The sequence below is a fragment of the Calliphora vicina genome, chromosome 1 (assembly GCF_958450345.1).
Source record: "Calliphora vicina chromosome 1, idCalVici1.1, whole genome shotgun sequence".
In the NCBI taxonomy this organism is placed as follows: domain Eukaryota; kingdom Metazoa; phylum Arthropoda; class Insecta; order Diptera; family Calliphoridae; genus Calliphora; species Calliphora vicina.
In genome coordinates, this window is record NC_088780.1 from 94870672 (window position 1) to 94887772 (window position 17101).

Here is a 17101-nt window from a genome sequence, read left to right on the forward strand (position 1 = left end):
GCTATTTTCTTTGTAATTTAACAATTGATACTTTTTATGTTTCAAATAGAAAATAAAGCCATTGACAGTTAAGAAAATTAAGAAATAATAAAGTAAAAACAAAATTTACCTGGATTGTAATTTAACGGCAACATCCCAGCAGCAAGTAGTAAATGTATCCCTTATGGACAGTCACTAATGTCTGATTACTTGGCTGATTCCAATTTTTATATTTTGGATCATTCGACATATATGTGCTCTTTGTAGCAGAGAAGTCAATTGGTTACTTTATACATTCCATGTAATCTAGCGTGAATACAATTGTCACTTAAGTGTCTCCAAGTAATCTAGAGTGTAATCATTTTAAACGGTTATTTTATACTGTACTTTTTTGTGAGTAATACGTAGAAACTGGTTTTGTACAAATTGTGTTGATATAATTCTCATACAGTTTAATTTGTGTTTGCTTAAGTTTGCTGACATCCCATGTAACCTACACTTTTATAAGTAATAAATATATTGGACAGTTATCGGAGTAAGGATTATTTACAAGTAATCTGTTATTGGACTGTCTATGGATGTCTTTTGAAATGATTATTTGAAGCACTCGTACATGTTAAAATAACTGGTTAGCTGATCCAAGTAACCAGTTAGGTAGCTATGTAATCGGTATGTGAATCCAATGAGTTGACTACTTTGGGCCTGTTATCAGACAGTTGCATTGTAATCCAAAAGGGCTTATGACATGGACGTGTTAAAATAACTAGTGACGTAGCTAGTTGTCACCCTAAATGATGGGTTAAATCACTAGTTCGGGATAGTATCCTAGAACTGCTGGGGTATGTTGTTGTATGTATGTAGTTGTGATTGTGAGTAATGATGATAAATATTTTATTGTTGTTATGATAGTAAATAATAGTATGCTTTTGTTGTAATTTGTTTTATTTTCTTTTTTTATTTAGTTAATATCTTCGCCCAATACCCGGTCCTGGATTTAATAAACGACAGAAATGTGGCGTTGTCACGCGACAATCCACTTGTATGTGATGACGTTGCTGCTGTCGCTGTTGTCGCATTGACATTGGTCATTGGCGAGACATGCATGAATTAATAAATTCGCCGTGTTTTTGTACCTGCAAAAAAAAAACAAACAAAAATAAATGAATGTCAATTATCTTTTGCTGTTGGTGTTTAAATCTAATTTAAATAGTTATTAAGTTTTCATTTTTTTTTATAGATAATTTTGTATTTAACTTACCACATCAGCAACAATTGGTTCCTCAATTTCAAGGCCTTGCAGAGCTTGTTCTCTACTTAAATGAACTTCATAGGATGATGTTGGCGTCACAAAAACGACACGATGTTTACGTGTTTGCAAAATATTTGCAATTACCAACTGAAACGAACCGGAATAAACAAACAAACAGATAAATTAATTTACATATTTACTATGTCTAGTAAATCGATAAATTTAAACTAACCTAACACCTAAATACCTTAAAAAAAGTTAAGTTAAAGTAAAAAACATTATAATTAAATTTAATCCTAAAACTCAAAATATACAGCTACATTTATATTCTAAGAATTGTTATTAATTTAAAGGCTTAGTGAAGTAACATGATAAGCCACAAAATTAAAATACTGAAAAAATCTAATTTAAAGTTTAAAAAACAATTTAAAAATAGAATTATTGACAATTTTTACTGGGAATACATGTAATAATCATATAAGAAACATTACTATCACAAGCCCACACGTTTCAGTGGCTTTTCAAGTTATTGCATAAATTCTATTGAATAAGTTTTATTTTCAAACAACAATATATGGGCATTTCCAGTGAAAAGTCCCCCCAGACCGAAAAAAGTCAATCAACAGTATTTTCTTTATTGTATTACACAGTGCAACAGGAAGTATTACACAGTGCAACACGAAGTTGTAGCCCTTGTTATAAAGAACAAAAATTGTGAACATATAAAATCAAAAAAACTTTAAAATCAAAATCGCAATCTATTTTTTGTTACCTTTCAGGTCCATTGGTAGCAAACCGTTCAAAATTCAAGGAAACAATCAACTACAAAAATGTACCTAAGATCTAAATAAACAACTTTCTAGAACATATAAACTTCCTGGTAATGATTCTTAACACCGCACAGTGCGGCCAAAGGCACCTTTGTCCGGCAAAAAGTCGAAAAATGTACAGAATGATACAAAAATTCGTATATGGGGGTTTTTGGGGTCGCTGATTACGAATCCGTTATCAGAATTAGAAAATTCAAAATGGCCGACCTAATATGGCGTCATTTCATACGAAAAAACTTGTAAAAAATTATATGAATTTGCTAATTGATTAAAAAGTTTTTGTTTTGATATTATTAGGGTATATAATTGAAAATTTACAAACTTACAATGGTGAAATGCAATATGGCGATTTTACATACTAAAATGCATACGTATTTGTGTAGCTCTACCTTAGTTCACGTTTTCGAGAGTTTACTGTATATAAATGTGGTGTTGTATTTTATGTTATTTCATAAAACGGTGCACCGTTTAGGTTAGTTAGTAAGAAAAAACAAAGGAATTATGTGTTTTGGACAAGGACCGTAATGACATCTATCTATATAAAAACAAGTAAGAAAGTATGGTCGGTCAAGACCGACCATATAATACCCTACACTAAGTAAAAGAGCAAAAAAATGTTTCTTTTAAAATTTCAATAATTTATATTTTTGAGTGATTTTCGGAAGTGGGGTTATATGGGAGCTATGACTAATTATGGACCGATCGCCATGAAATTAGGTCGTGTGATTTATGTCTATATTAAAGTTAACTATGTTGAATTTTGTGTGTTTACCAACATTTTTAAGCGATTTATGCACGTTAAAGTGATTTTCGGAAGCGGGTCTATATGGGAGCTATGACTAATTATGGACCGATCATAACAAAATTTGGTGACATGAATTTTGTGTATATAAAACTTATTTGGAGCGGAATTTGTGGAGATACATATATAAATTAAGCATTTATGACCGATAAAGTCCAATTGCGGGAGGACATTTGTATGGGGGCTAGGTGAAATAGTGGACCGATTTCAGCCAGTTTTAATAGGCTTGGTCCTTGGGCCGAAAAAATAATATGTACCAAATTTGATCGAAATATCTTCAAAATTGCGACCTGTACTCTGCGCACAAGGTTTACATGGACAGCCAGCCAGCCAGCCGGCCAGACGGACGGACATCGCTTAATCGACTCAGAAAGTGATTCTAAGTCGATCGGTATATTTTAAGGTGGGTGTTAGACTAATATTTTTGGGCGTTACAAACATCTGCACAAACGCATAATACCCTCCCCACTATGGTGGTGTAGGGTATAATGAAATGGTCCATGTATGTAATGGCATCACGTGAGAACGGCAGGAACGATTTGGCTGATTTTTATTCGATTCGAAATTTTCAGGAGAATGTTTGTAAAGAAAAAAAAAATCAAAAATTCCGGGTAAAACACTGAAATTTTTTTTGAGTCCAGACAACTGTAATAAAAAATCTCCCTAAAGTATGCAGTACAAATTTAGATATTTTATTTGCAAATAAATAAGAACAGGCAGGTTATGTTGGTTGGAGAAACTTGAAGAACTAACATTATTAAATGCTAACGGGCGAAGCCGGGGCGGGGCGGTCAACTAGTTTATAATAAAAATCACAACATTATTAATTTTCTGATTTTTATTTTTTTCAAAAATAATTGTTATTTTTTGATTTTTATTTTTTTGTCAGAAATATTTGTCAGTTTTTGATTTTTTTGTCAAGAATATTTGTCAGACTATGATTTTTATTTTTTGGCAGATACAAAAATTATTTTTTTAGTTTTATTTACATATATGTAAATATGTAAATAAAACTCAAACATTTATTTTTATATATCCGCCAAAAAAATAAAAATCATAGTCTGACAAATATGTCTGACAAAAAAATAACAATTATTTCTTGAAAAAAAATTAAAATCAAAGTCTGACAAATATTCTTGACAAAAAAAATAAAAATCAAAAACTGTCATAATGTCATAACGCTCTTCTGTTTTTGGTAACGTCACGAAATACCATAGTTTTGCTAATATTTTCAACTACTTAGGGTCAATTGTTCTGCATAAAGTGCTGCTTAATTACTTCGCAATTTTTTTTTACAAATTTGACAAATGTCACGTCACGCCATAACGGAAATGCCCATATTCAGTTAATTTTCCTAACCCAATAAACCAGAGAACGATATGATAGCGAAAACGATGGAGGCGATTATTATATCGTATTGTTACGAAATTGTACTTGAATTCAAATATAACGATTTTAACGGCTGATTTAAAAGTAGCATAATGCTTTCAAATAGCAGTGCTGTAATAGCAAACTGTAACATATCTGTGGGCATTATTAACATTGAATAAAAGCTTTCAGTTGACCATTGATCGTAAGTATGGCTACGCTGTTTGCTGCGACCGTATATTCGAATTCGAATATTCAGTTAATGAACATTGTGGAAAGTACACCACAGATGGCGTATGTATTAGAAAGCTCTAGACAGTTAAAGAGCAATCTAGAGTGCAGATGGCAGTGTTATAAATAGTGGCAGAGGTTGCAGTCGTTAGTGAGTTTATCAGAGACGCCTTAAAGTGTGCTGTTTTTCAAGTGAATTCGTGTACATTATAAAATGTGTCTGTATTTCTGCGAATTTATAAACGTGTATAAAAACATTGAGTGACTATTTAATTCTGTGGTTTTTGTACATTTTTAAATAAATAAAATTTTTAAACTACTAAACGGCTTTTATTTGCAATCAAAAGTATCCGGTTTATTTAAAGGAAATAAACCAACGTTTTGAAAAGGTTAAAACGTAACAATATTGTGATGCAGTTTTTGTTTCCATCCGGGATATACTTAGTCTGTCCAGGTTCTTCAAAGGTCTGCTTCCTTTGAAATCTTTACCACAGAGCTGTCTTGGATCTTTGGAATATGTTTGTTAATGGGCGAAGCTTCTAATATAAGATTATACGAGATAAACGCTTCGGCTTTCGGTCGACTAAATAATTATTATAAAGTAAATGCAACGGACGCAATCCAATGATATGAATTAATTGGCTCTATAAGTTAGAACCAGCTAATGAGTACAATCCGACGAGATAAATGCTTCGGCTCTCAGTCGGTTAATGACTAATTATTTTTAAATTCTGCCTATGGACCTGAACAGGGCAAAAAAAGGTAAAAAAAATCGAATTTTTTAAAGTTTTTTTAAGATTTTGATCTTGAAGATGAAGTTATTTTGATTTTATATGTTCACAATTTTTGTTCTTTATGACAAGGGCTACAACTTTGCCTCAGAGAGTAAATTAAAATTTCGAACTGTTTGCAAGATATGAGCCTGAGAAAATGATCAGTTTTTTGCAAAAATGACAAAGAGGCCCCAAATCTTTGGGGGCCCCATAAAAAAAGTGCATGACTTTAGGCAAAACTGGGAGACACGGGTCTTTTTTTTGGGTATTTTATCACGTAGTGGTGTCCGTATATGGTTATATTTCCATGACTTAAAAAAATACACACAGTGTTATGGACCGATCATCATAAAATTAGGTGACATAACTTCCGTATATAAAAAAAAATAATGGACCGATTTCATCCAGTTTCATTCCAGTCATTGGGCCGAAAAAATGAATATGCCAAATTTGATCGAAATATCTTCAATTGCGCACAAGATTTACATGCACAGCTAGACGGACGCAGGGAGTTCGAAAATAATTCTGAGTCGATCGGTTTGGACACTCCACTATGGAGGTGGAGGGTGTAACAATTGACGGGGTAGAACAGATTTTTTTTTATTTATTTCCCGGGAATGAAAAAGTCCGGAATATTAGGACCCTACTACAAATGTATACAGTTTAATGATTTCATTAATAAATCTATGTATATAGTTTAATACACATGTTGAGAGAATAGAAAAATGATAAATATAAAAACGGATAAATATAAAACAAAAAAAAAACACTTGACGTCCTGCTGGGTGTTGTAACAATTTTTGTTGTTTGTTGATTTTGTTTGTATTTTTATCCCCATTTTTTATTTTATTATTATTTATATCAACATGAGAATATAAATGCAAACAATTCTATTCCATTGTATTTGTTTAACAATTTCATTTTAAACACTTGTCATTTGCAGGCAATGCAATGAAACGGAGAAACAAATGTTTAACACATATGTCTGTACATTCGCTTATTACATCCCTTCAGTTTTGATAAGTTACAATAAGACTCTTTTAAATGGTAATTTTCACTAATATGTAGCTGACTCCAATTCAGACTGACCTGGCTTTCTGACAGAACTTTTGCTTGGATTTGTAGTTGCAATGGGATTAACCGTACCCGGACTTGTCTGCGGGACTAATTGGAAGAAAGGGACCCTCGGGATCTGATCAGAGACCTATCATATCTGATCTTATCACAGATTAGCTATCCTAGTTTATAGTGATAACTGTGGTTTAGAATCGAACCACCGAATGATTCCGTCTTAGTGAACGAATTTTACAATTGTGGGTACAAAGTTTGGTTGCTTCAAACGAAATTCTTCTTTATCAACCGACTTTATGTTGAGAGTACCGAAAAATTCTATGTGTGCAAACGAATCATTCGATTGGCAACCATTTCAGTTGCTTCTACGAATCTAGTTTCTCTTTGTAGGTAAAATCACTATTAAGGGACAGTTACAAGAACTGCTGGAATTCGATACACGTTACACATCCATATGCACATAATCAGCCATATACACGAAACTACCACATGTATATTCAAATATTTGTATACAAAAATGTGGAAAATTTTTAAAATTTAAACTTAGTTTTATAGAAATAGTTAAAGTATTTTACGGGATTTTGTTAAATATTTAATGATTTGTTGATACAATTTAAAAGTTGTTGATGTTTTGAATTGGGTGTATGACCTTTTAGCTATAAGCTTTTCCCATCTTTCTGGCAACATATGGATTTCGAGCCTAAAGAACTATTCATCTTTTGAGGTCAAGAATGAATCAAGCCAATATCGGTCAGCTAGTTTTACGATAAAAGTACCAAACATAAATAAAATGTTTACCCCTTAACCCTTCGAATTTATATAAAGTACCAAATATCTATTTGTTATTTTTTAATAAGTAATGAATACGATTTGAATTTTTTTTTCCATTTTTATTGGTTTAAAAGATACACAGGGTAGCAAAAAGTACCAAAATACAGTTTTTACCCTAAAAGGCTTGGCTTGAATTTCAAAAAATACCAAACATCTGTCTGCTAACTTTTTAAGTAGATTTTAAATTTAAATATAAGGCTACCGAATTTACCAGCATTTTTCGAAAATCCCTTCTTAATGAATCTACATAGTGAAAGGGAAACCTATAAACCTAATTTTATGTCTCTACTTTTTGGCGTATGGGCTGGACGATGTTGAATCATATATTGTACCACCTTTACAATACGGCATTTACCCACACATTTCCGTACATTACATAAAACGTAATAATAGTCCATTTCATATTGCTACAATTTCCACATCCGCTTTGGAATTTTAAATTAAACGTGTTACATTTCAAACAATAAACAAAACAAACATTTAGATAAAATCAAACAAAAATAATGCTTAAGTACCAGTATCTCCATGTTACAAAAAACATCATATCAAACATACTTTGTTTCCATTTTGTTTTCACACTATTTCCCACTTACCTTATGCTTATATTTACTCAAACTATCACGAGCTTTTGTAATCAATAAATTTTCATCTGTTTCCAATTTAAATGAAACAACAAATGCATGTGGCACCCAGAGACTGACCAAAGGTGCCAACATTTTTGGCACTAATTGTAACGAAATTGTAGGAGCACCTTCACCCGACTGCATTTTATGGGTGGGCTGGAATGAAAAGTAAAACAAACAAATAAAAATAAATATTTATGACACAGTACTAAAGTACAACAGAAATTTAATATGAACTAAATAAATATACTGAATAATGTATTAAATATAAAATAAATTTAATATAATACATTCACACAAGTAAACAAATAAAGAATTCCATTGCATATAAACAGGAAAAATGCAGGTAATATTTAATGCCACTTAAATATTTACATCTTTTAAGATGAAATTTAAAGCAAAATCTACAAAATGAACTTGAAAATTAATCTGTAATGTAAATTACAAATTTTAAATTTTAGTTCAGTTCTAGTTCAGTTCTAGTTCAGTTCTAGTTCAGTTCAGTTCCAGTTCAGTTCTAGTTCAGTTCTAGTTCAGTTCAGTTCTAGTTCAGTTCAGTTCTAGTTCAGTTCTAGTTCAGTTCAGTTCTAGTTCAGTTCTAGTTCAGTTCTAGTTCAGTTCTAGTTCAGTTCTAGTTCAGTTCTAGTTCAGTTCTAGTTCTAGTTCAGTTCTAGTTCAGTTCTAGTTCAGTTCTAGTTCAGTTCTAGTTCAGTTCTAGTTCAGTTCTAGTTCAGTTCTAGTTCAGTTCTAGTTCAGTTCTAGTTCAGTTCTAGTTCAGTTCTAGTTCAGTTCTAGTTCAGTTCTAGTTCAGTTCTAGTTCAGTTCTAGTTCAGTTCTAGTTCAGTTCTAGTTCAGTTCTAGTTCAGTTCAAGTTCAGTTCTAGTTCAGTTCTAGTTCAGTTCTAGTTCAGTTCTAGTTCAGTTCTAGTTCAGTTCTAGTTCAGTTCTAGTTCAGTTCTAGTTCAGTTCTAGTTCAGTTCTAGTTCAGTTCTAGTTCAGTTCTAGTTCAGTTCTAGTTCAGTTCTAGTTCAGTTCTAGTTCAGTTCTAGTTCAGTTCTAGTTCAGTTCTAGTTCAGTTCTAGTTCAGTTCTAGTTCAGTTCTAGTTCTGTTCTAGTTCAGTTCTAGTTCAGTTCTAGTTCACTGATTTAAATACAGTTCTAGTGATTTAAATACAGTTTTACACTTCTACTAAATGAATGTACATATGTTTCTTAATATTTCTATTTATTCTCAATCTATCTAAAAGAAATTTTTTAAAGTTTTTTTTAAACTAAACACAATAAGGATAACATTTATTGTTCGTAAGTATGCATGTGATTTACAGTGTGTGTTTAGAGAAGAGAAAGAAGAGAAACACTTTTTATTGTTGTTTGGCTGGTTTAAACTGTTTTATTCTAGTATTGGCTTTATTATGATGATGAGGACGAATCCTTATACTAGTTGGTATTTTAGTTTTATTTGTTGAAAGTTGTTTTCATTGTTTGTTATTATTAAAGCATTTAGTATTAAAATAAACAAGATGTTTTAATTGGCATTTAAAGATATTTTATATTTTTTTAAATGTTGTGCGTATACATAATATTTTAGTTTTATTTTCTATATTAAGTATACGTTTGATGCTTGAACGATTCCATGTACAATTATAGACTTTTAAATGTCAAAATGATGTTGTTAAAGCAGGCAATTTGTATTAAAAATGGTTTCTGGTGAATACAGATACACTGTTTTTAACTAAAATTAACAGAAATCAAAGGAAAGTTCTAAAAAAGAATTAAAATTTAATCTAATCTGATTAAATAAATGTAAGAGATAAAAATATTTTTCCATATAATGTCTTATTTTGAATAAGACTAGCTTTTACACATTTCTTTTTCCTTATGTAAATATAAATATAATTCATTATCATAATTGAAGTATCCTTATTGTTAGTACAATATAAATGGTACCCAGTAAAAATGTTCGTCCCCAAACAAATTGCTTCATTTGCATTTTATTGTGTTTTTTAATACAAAACTCATTCATATTTTCCAAAATTATGAAATTGAAGACATAACAACAAATAATATGATAATTTAATTTCTGCATTGTATTTTAAAGATTTGAATAATAATCTAAAAACATATTCAATGCCATCATTGTCATACTTGTAATTATTATTATGATAAATCATGATTATAATCTTTTATTTTGTCTACTTTTTTCTGTGTTGCTTTTAATTTAAAAATAAAATTCCATCAACTCTTAACTGAAACTTATTTTCAATGTTTATGGACAATTTATTAAAAGAATATTGACAACAGTCCGTCATGTTTGTGTGCTCTACTGTCTTGACTTCGCTATCATTTTATATTTCGAAAATTATTACTTTCGTTGAAATGTCCTAGATGATGATGATGAGAAGTGACAAGAAAATCTATTTGAAAAATGTTAATAAAATGGACTTTATTAGAAATGATTATTGCAATGAAGCAGACAGGACAGGACAACAGAAGAGAAACCAAATAACTGACAGACTGATTATTACCCTTGCTGTTGAAGTACATTATTATCATTCAAGCTTATAAGGATGACAAAATAAAAGAATTTTCAAGTTTGCCAAAAAAAATTATTTTAAAATAATATGAACTTTTAACTAAAATACATACTCTTTGTTAAATTATAAAAAGATTTACTAACAATGTTGCTGTTGCTTAATTTTTTCTTATTTTTTTTTTATTTCAATGTTTGTATTAAATTTTAGCTTAGAGCAAAAAATAAACTTTATTGACGTTTATCTTTCACGTCAGAATATTTAAATAATTGAATAGATTTAAAGTTATTTGAACTCTTGATAGAAAAGGGATGTCAAACAACTGTAACGAACAAAAAAATGAACTAAATATAGACAGAAGTTTGTTACAGCTGTTATTATTTAGTACTGAATCTCTAGAGACAAATTACAATAAAAAAATAATTGCGCATCGCAAAAGTATGTAGAATTTCATTAAAAGCAGTTGGAGGATTACGAATAATTGTGCTTTTTTATCCTCAGTTTGAAATTCCGAGAAAAAAATAATGACTTGTTAAGAAATTTTATTGAGAAAAATTACAATTAAGAATTCAAAAGATGTGCTTAAGTTGATATTTCATACCATAGCGAACACTACAACCGAATTCGAACTGAACTAGAACTGAACTGAACTAGAACTGAACTAGAACTGAACTAGAACTGAACTAGAACTGAACTAGAACTGAACTAGAACTGAACTAGAACTGAACTAGAACTGAACTAGAACTGAACTAGAACTGAACTAGAACTGAACTAGAACTGAACTAGAACTGAACTAGAACTGAACTAGAACTGAACTAGAACTGAACTAGAACTGAACTAGAACTGAACTAGAACTGAACTAGAACTGAACTAGAACTGAACTAGAACTGAACTAGAACTGAACTAGAACTGAACTAGAACTGAACTAGAACTGAACTAGAACTGAACTAGAACTGAACTAGAACTGAACTAGAACTGAACTAGAACTGAACTAGAACTGAACTAGAACTGAACTAGAACTGAACTAGAACTGAACTAGAACTGAACTAGAACTGAACTAGAACTGAACTAGAACTGAACTAGAACTGAACTAGAACTGAACTAGAACTGAACTAGAACTGAACTAGAACTGAACTAGAACTGAACTAGAACTGAACTAGAACTGAACTAGAACTGAACTAGAACTGAACTAGAACTGAACTAGAACTGAACTAGAACTGAACTAGAACTAGAACTAGAACTAGAACTGAACTAGAACTGAACTAGAACTGAACTAGAACTGAACTAGAACTGAACTAGAACTGAACTAGAACTGAACTAGAACTGAACTAGAACTGAACTAGAACTGAACTAGAACTGAACTAGAACTGAACTAGAACTGAACTAGAACTGAACTAGAACTGAACTAGAACTGAACTAGAACTGAACTAGAACTGAACTAGAACTGAACTAGAACTGAACTAGAACTGAACTAGAACTGAACTAGAACTGAACTAGAACTGAACTAGAACTGAACTAGAACTGAACTAGAACTGAACTAGAACTGAACTAGAACTGAACTAGAACTGAACTAGAACTGAACTAGAACTGAACTAGAACTGAAGTAGAACTGAAGTAGAACTGAACTAGAACTGAACTAGAACTGAACTAGAACTGAACTAGAACTGAACTAGAACTGAACTAGAACTGAACTAGAACTGAACTAGAACTGAACTAGAACTGAACTAGAACTGAACTAGAACTGAACTAGAACTGAACTAGAACTGAAGTAGAACTGAAGTAGAACTGAACTAGAACTGAACTAGAACTGAACTAGAACTGAACTAGAACTGAAGTAGAACTGAAGTAGAACTGAACTAGAACTGAACTAGAACTGAACTAGAACTGAACTAGAACTGTATTAGATTACTAAATTTTAAATTTATGATTATGCAACCCTTAATAATGATTTAATAACCATAGAACAAAAAATAACTCCATTTAAATTAATCCTAATGTTGTTTATTCCTCTTTAAAAAAAAAAATTCTGAAATGATTTATATTTTCACATAAAAATTTACAAACATACGCAAGGTAAAAACTCATTGTAATCCCAGAACGATTAAAGTTATTAAATAATAAATTTTATGACATTACAAATGACACACCTCTTTATAGCACCAACAATACAAAATTGGAATAAAAACCCATACAATGAATAAAGCAACACACATACATATGACATTAAGTACCCAGCAGTTAAGCAAGTAGTAAATATATCCCTGATATAGAGAAATTTTGCACTACAGTCTGGTATGTGAATCCAAAAAGCAGCTGCTTTGGACCAGCTAGGGGATAGTCTCTTTGTAATCTATGTGGAAATAAAGACAGTAACATTTTAAAATAACTAGTCACGTAGCTATTTATGTCACTATGTGGTTACCTTAAATGATGGGTAAAATCACTAGTTCGGAACAGTCACCCAGAACAGCCGGGTATGTATACATATACGAGTGTATTTGTATGTGCAAAACCAGCAAATATTTATAATATTAATACACAAACATCGTTATGCCACCTTTCAACAACAAATACCGACACATACCAACTCAAATAAATAAGAAAGAAAGCCCCCAAAAAATAAAATAAATTTATTACCAAAACAAATAAAATATTCAAATTTCAAAATTCACCTTTTCAAATTAAAGTCCTTAAAATATATTTCACACAAACACTCACATCATCACCTCACAAACAGTATTGCACACACACATACCTATTCATACTCTCTCTCTCAAATGGAGAAACAAAATCCTTATCCTTTATAGCAATTACGTGCAAAGTTCATAAAATATGAAAGAGGGAAGGGAGTGGGATTGGGGGAAAACACAAAAATAATTTATATTGAATCAAGAATCATGGGAGAGTTCAAGGAGGGAATCCTTAAAAACATGTGTAGAGTATTAAATTTCTAATAAATAAAAAAGACGAAGACTTATGTATGAACGAGTTTGAAAACCATTTTGTAATTTGATTGTGTCCATTATGAAAAGGAAACAGAAGCAGTTACAGCAGCTGTCAGTTAAATAGAAATGAAAGTTTATATAAGCATTACAAATATTGCTTATAAAACCCATCCACATTGAAATATTTCTAATTATTTGACATTTGCTGTACTCCCATTTTATTTATACAGTTGACATAAGCGTAGTGTGAGCGAGAACGACTGTGAGGAAACGTAAAAAATTCAATTACAACATAGAAAATTAATTTTTCATGTGCTTCTTCTAAAACTAAGACACTTGACTAAGTTACTTGTCGTTTCTTATTTTTTGTAAAGATGACGAAAAGAAATTGGTTTGAAATTGAAAATGTAATTACACTCAGAGAAATACATTCTTGTTTTTAATTCCAGACTTTTCACTGATTACGACAATACGGCTTTTATACTTTAGGGATAACACTGTATAAAAGTAAGAAGTATTGAAAACTGTATTGCCCAAAGTAATGGTAGCAATTTCGAAAATATTTTAATCAAATTTGACTCAAAGACGAATTATATTGAAACTTGTAAAAATCTATCTATTATTTCACCTAGCATCCATACAAATGTCCTCCCGAAATAGGAGTTTTTCGGCCATAATAGTTTCCACAAATAATTTTGAGCGGATCGATTCATAATTGATCATAGCTCCCATGTAAGGCCCACATTCGAGCATAACGTGTTTAAAACTATTAAAAATGTTGGTATTCAACACAAATAAGTCTAATATAGAAAGAAATCACGAGACCAAATTTCATGGCGATAGGTCCATAATTGGTCATAGCTCCTATATGAGGCAAACTGTTAAAAGAATGACTATTTTCTTACTTGTTTTCTTATAACATTTTTACGTTATTTGACTTAAAGTCACTAAAGTTGCTCTCAAAAGACAATGCACCAACGCACAGTGGTATGAGAATAAAAAAAGAGGGAAATAAATCTGTAACTTCTAAACCCTTACGCCGATTTGAATGAAATTTCACATGCGCAAAGAGGTAGTGTAGTCGAGTTTAAGTTTAGAATTTGGACCTCATGACCCCACCAGGAGCGGGACCAGGGGTTCCCAAAGTAGGACACCTCGGGTATGTCAAATTTTTAAAATGATCCTATTTCGTCGTTTGTGTTCCGATTTAAAAAAAATTACACATACAAAAAATCTCCTCGTCGAGCACTACATAAAACTTCGTCGTAGCTATCAATTATCTCTTATAGCTTAGGAGATATTCGAATTTGAAAATTTAATTTTCAACATTTTTTATTTTTCTTTTTATCCATTTTTCTTTTATAGGATTAACAATAGATCTATATATCAAATAAAGAAATAAGTGTTTAAAAATCATGACTGAGTCCAAAGCTACATGCATTTGAATATAAAAAAATTAAAAAAGGCGATTTTTCGCAATTTTTTTGGGATAAAAGTACTTTTATTCTTTTTAAGTTATCTAAAAATTTTCTAAGAGGATGTATAATGAATTTGTACTTTTTGAAAAGCTAACTTTACGCAAAATAATTTAAATGAAAAAAACATTTATAATTTTTGATACCGACGGAATCAGGTCCATTTAAAAAATGCATATTTTTTATGTAAAATTCAACTTTAGGGCAAAAATTCTCAAATCGCATACTCGATATCAAAATATAGTAACCTATTTTAGATGGCCCAATAAGTTCTTAATTATCTTGTAAAGGGTTCCGATAACCCCGCCCCTATTATGGATATTATAGCCAAAAAACGAAAAAATCCCATTTTTGGGATTTTTGTAAATTTGATCAGAAGTAAATTATCATTACTCGCAAACTATTATTGATAATTGGATGATTTTTTATTGTTATGTTGGTAGAATAATGGTCTTTAAGAACTGGTATGTTTTGTCACTATACCGTTTACACTTACTGTGTTATTAAATATTTTCACAGGTACTATAATTTAGTCAAATTTGAATTTCAGTGGAATAAAAGTGCTTAGGGTCAAAAGGGGTTAAACAAATTTTACTACCAGGAGAAAGGCCAAAGTGTCCTCTTTAAGCCCATATATACTTGTTGACCTGTTTTGAACTGTTTTTTGAACAATTTTCTCATTTGAATGAAATTACTCCCAACTTTTTTTTCTATTTTTATTTTACATGTTCAAAGTACAAATTGCAATTTTGAAGATATTGCGATACAATTTGGTACATACATTTTTTTCGGCCCGAGGACGAAGCCTATTGAAAGTGACTGAAATCGGTCCATTATTTTACCTAGCACCCATACAAATTTTCTCCCGAAATTAACTTTATCGATTGTAAATGGTTAATTTATATAGGTATCTACACAAATTTTGCTCTAAATAAGTTTTATATAAACTGAATCAAAGTCACCTAATTTTATGATGATCGGTCCATAATTAGTCATAGCTCCCATATAATGCCCACTTCCACAAATCACTTTAACGAGTTTAAATCTCTTAAAAATGTTGGTATAAGCTCAAAATTCAACAGAAATAACTTCCATATATACGTAAATCACACGACCTAATTTCATGGCGATCGGTCCATAATTAGTCATAGCTCCCATATAAGACCCGCATCCGAAAATCGTTATAACGAACATAAATCTCTTAAAAATGTTGGTATAAATATAAAATTCAACACAAATAACTTCCATATAGACATAAATCACACGACCTAATTTCATGTGATCGGTCCATAATTAGTCATAGCTCCCATATAAGACCTGCTTCCGAAAATCACTTTAACGAGCATAAATCTCTTAAAAATGTTGCTATAAACACAAAATTCAATACAAATAACTTCCATATATACATAAATCACACGACCTAATTTCATGTCGATAGGTCCATAATTAGTCATAGCTCCCATATAATGCCCTCTTCCGAAAAACATCCACCGAAATAAATTATAGTGTTGGGTAATTCGGCCAAGCTCGACCATACTTCCTTACAAAAGTTCAATTTTAACGTTAAATTGCTCAACAACTGCTGAACCGATTTTAATAAAATTAAAACTGGAGAAAAATTCAAGAAGTTCAAAAGTTACAGAGTTTTGGACGATGAAAAACGAAAATGAGCCACTGTGCGGCGTCCACTTACCCTAAATTATATTTAAACATGAATGCCATAAAACTATCTAAATAATAAAGCCAATTGGACTGATATTAAAAACGTTTTTCTCCATTTCATTTCAATTTAAAGTTTTTCACCGCTATAAAAACACATCCTTTAGATTTTTTTAAAATTTAATAAAACATTTCTTAAAAAAATAAATATGTATGTATTTACAACAGCTTACAACTCTTGAACAGCTAAAAAGGTCGGTATAACCTTTTGTCTTTACCACTTAAATCCCATAAGAATTACACAAGTTAATGGAAATAAATATTAAAGAAGCATTGAGAATGAATGCATCTTTTGTAATATTTTCCCCCTCGCAAACTCCCTCCTGCCCTGCATACATAAGTATTAGAAAACTAAACTTAAAGTAAATTGAAAATGTACAAATACAAAAAGGAAAATAATGAATGAATGAGTGAGCGAGCTAGAAAAAAAGAAGAAAACAAAACTGTTATAGTCACAAATTATGCAAATCAAATTATTTGATGACATCGTTAAGGATTCTGTAAAACATGAAGTGACAATGACAACACAACCAATTCAACTACAATTTACGTGTAAAATGAATTTGTAAAAGACAGACGGACAGACAGACTGAAAGTCACACAATCATGCAAGCACGGCTCGTTAGGCTGCTGAGGTTTGGGTATCCTCCAACACAAAACTCAGTAGATTGTAGT

At 31.0% G+C, this 17101-nt stretch overlaps 1 protein-coding gene across 1 annotated transcript in view; it reads right to left on the reverse strand.

The window, feature by feature from the left end:
• Window positions 1-917: 917 nt before the first annotated feature.
• Window positions 918-17101, reverse strand: part of Ppcs (phosphopantothenoylcysteine synthetase) — a 39613-nt gene continuing 23429 nt past the window's right edge. Inside the window, exons 3-5 of the mRNA XM_065501152.1 lie at window positions 7728-7913; window positions 1238-1375; window positions 918-1112 (exon numbers count right to left, since the gene is read on the reverse strand). Coding sequence (XP_065357224.1) covers window positions 1065-1112; window positions 1238-1375; window positions 7728-7913 — 372 coding nt within the window. The 3' untranslated portion in view covers window positions 918-1064. The remainder of the gene's footprint in view (window positions 1113-1237; window positions 1376-7727; window positions 7914-17101) is intronic.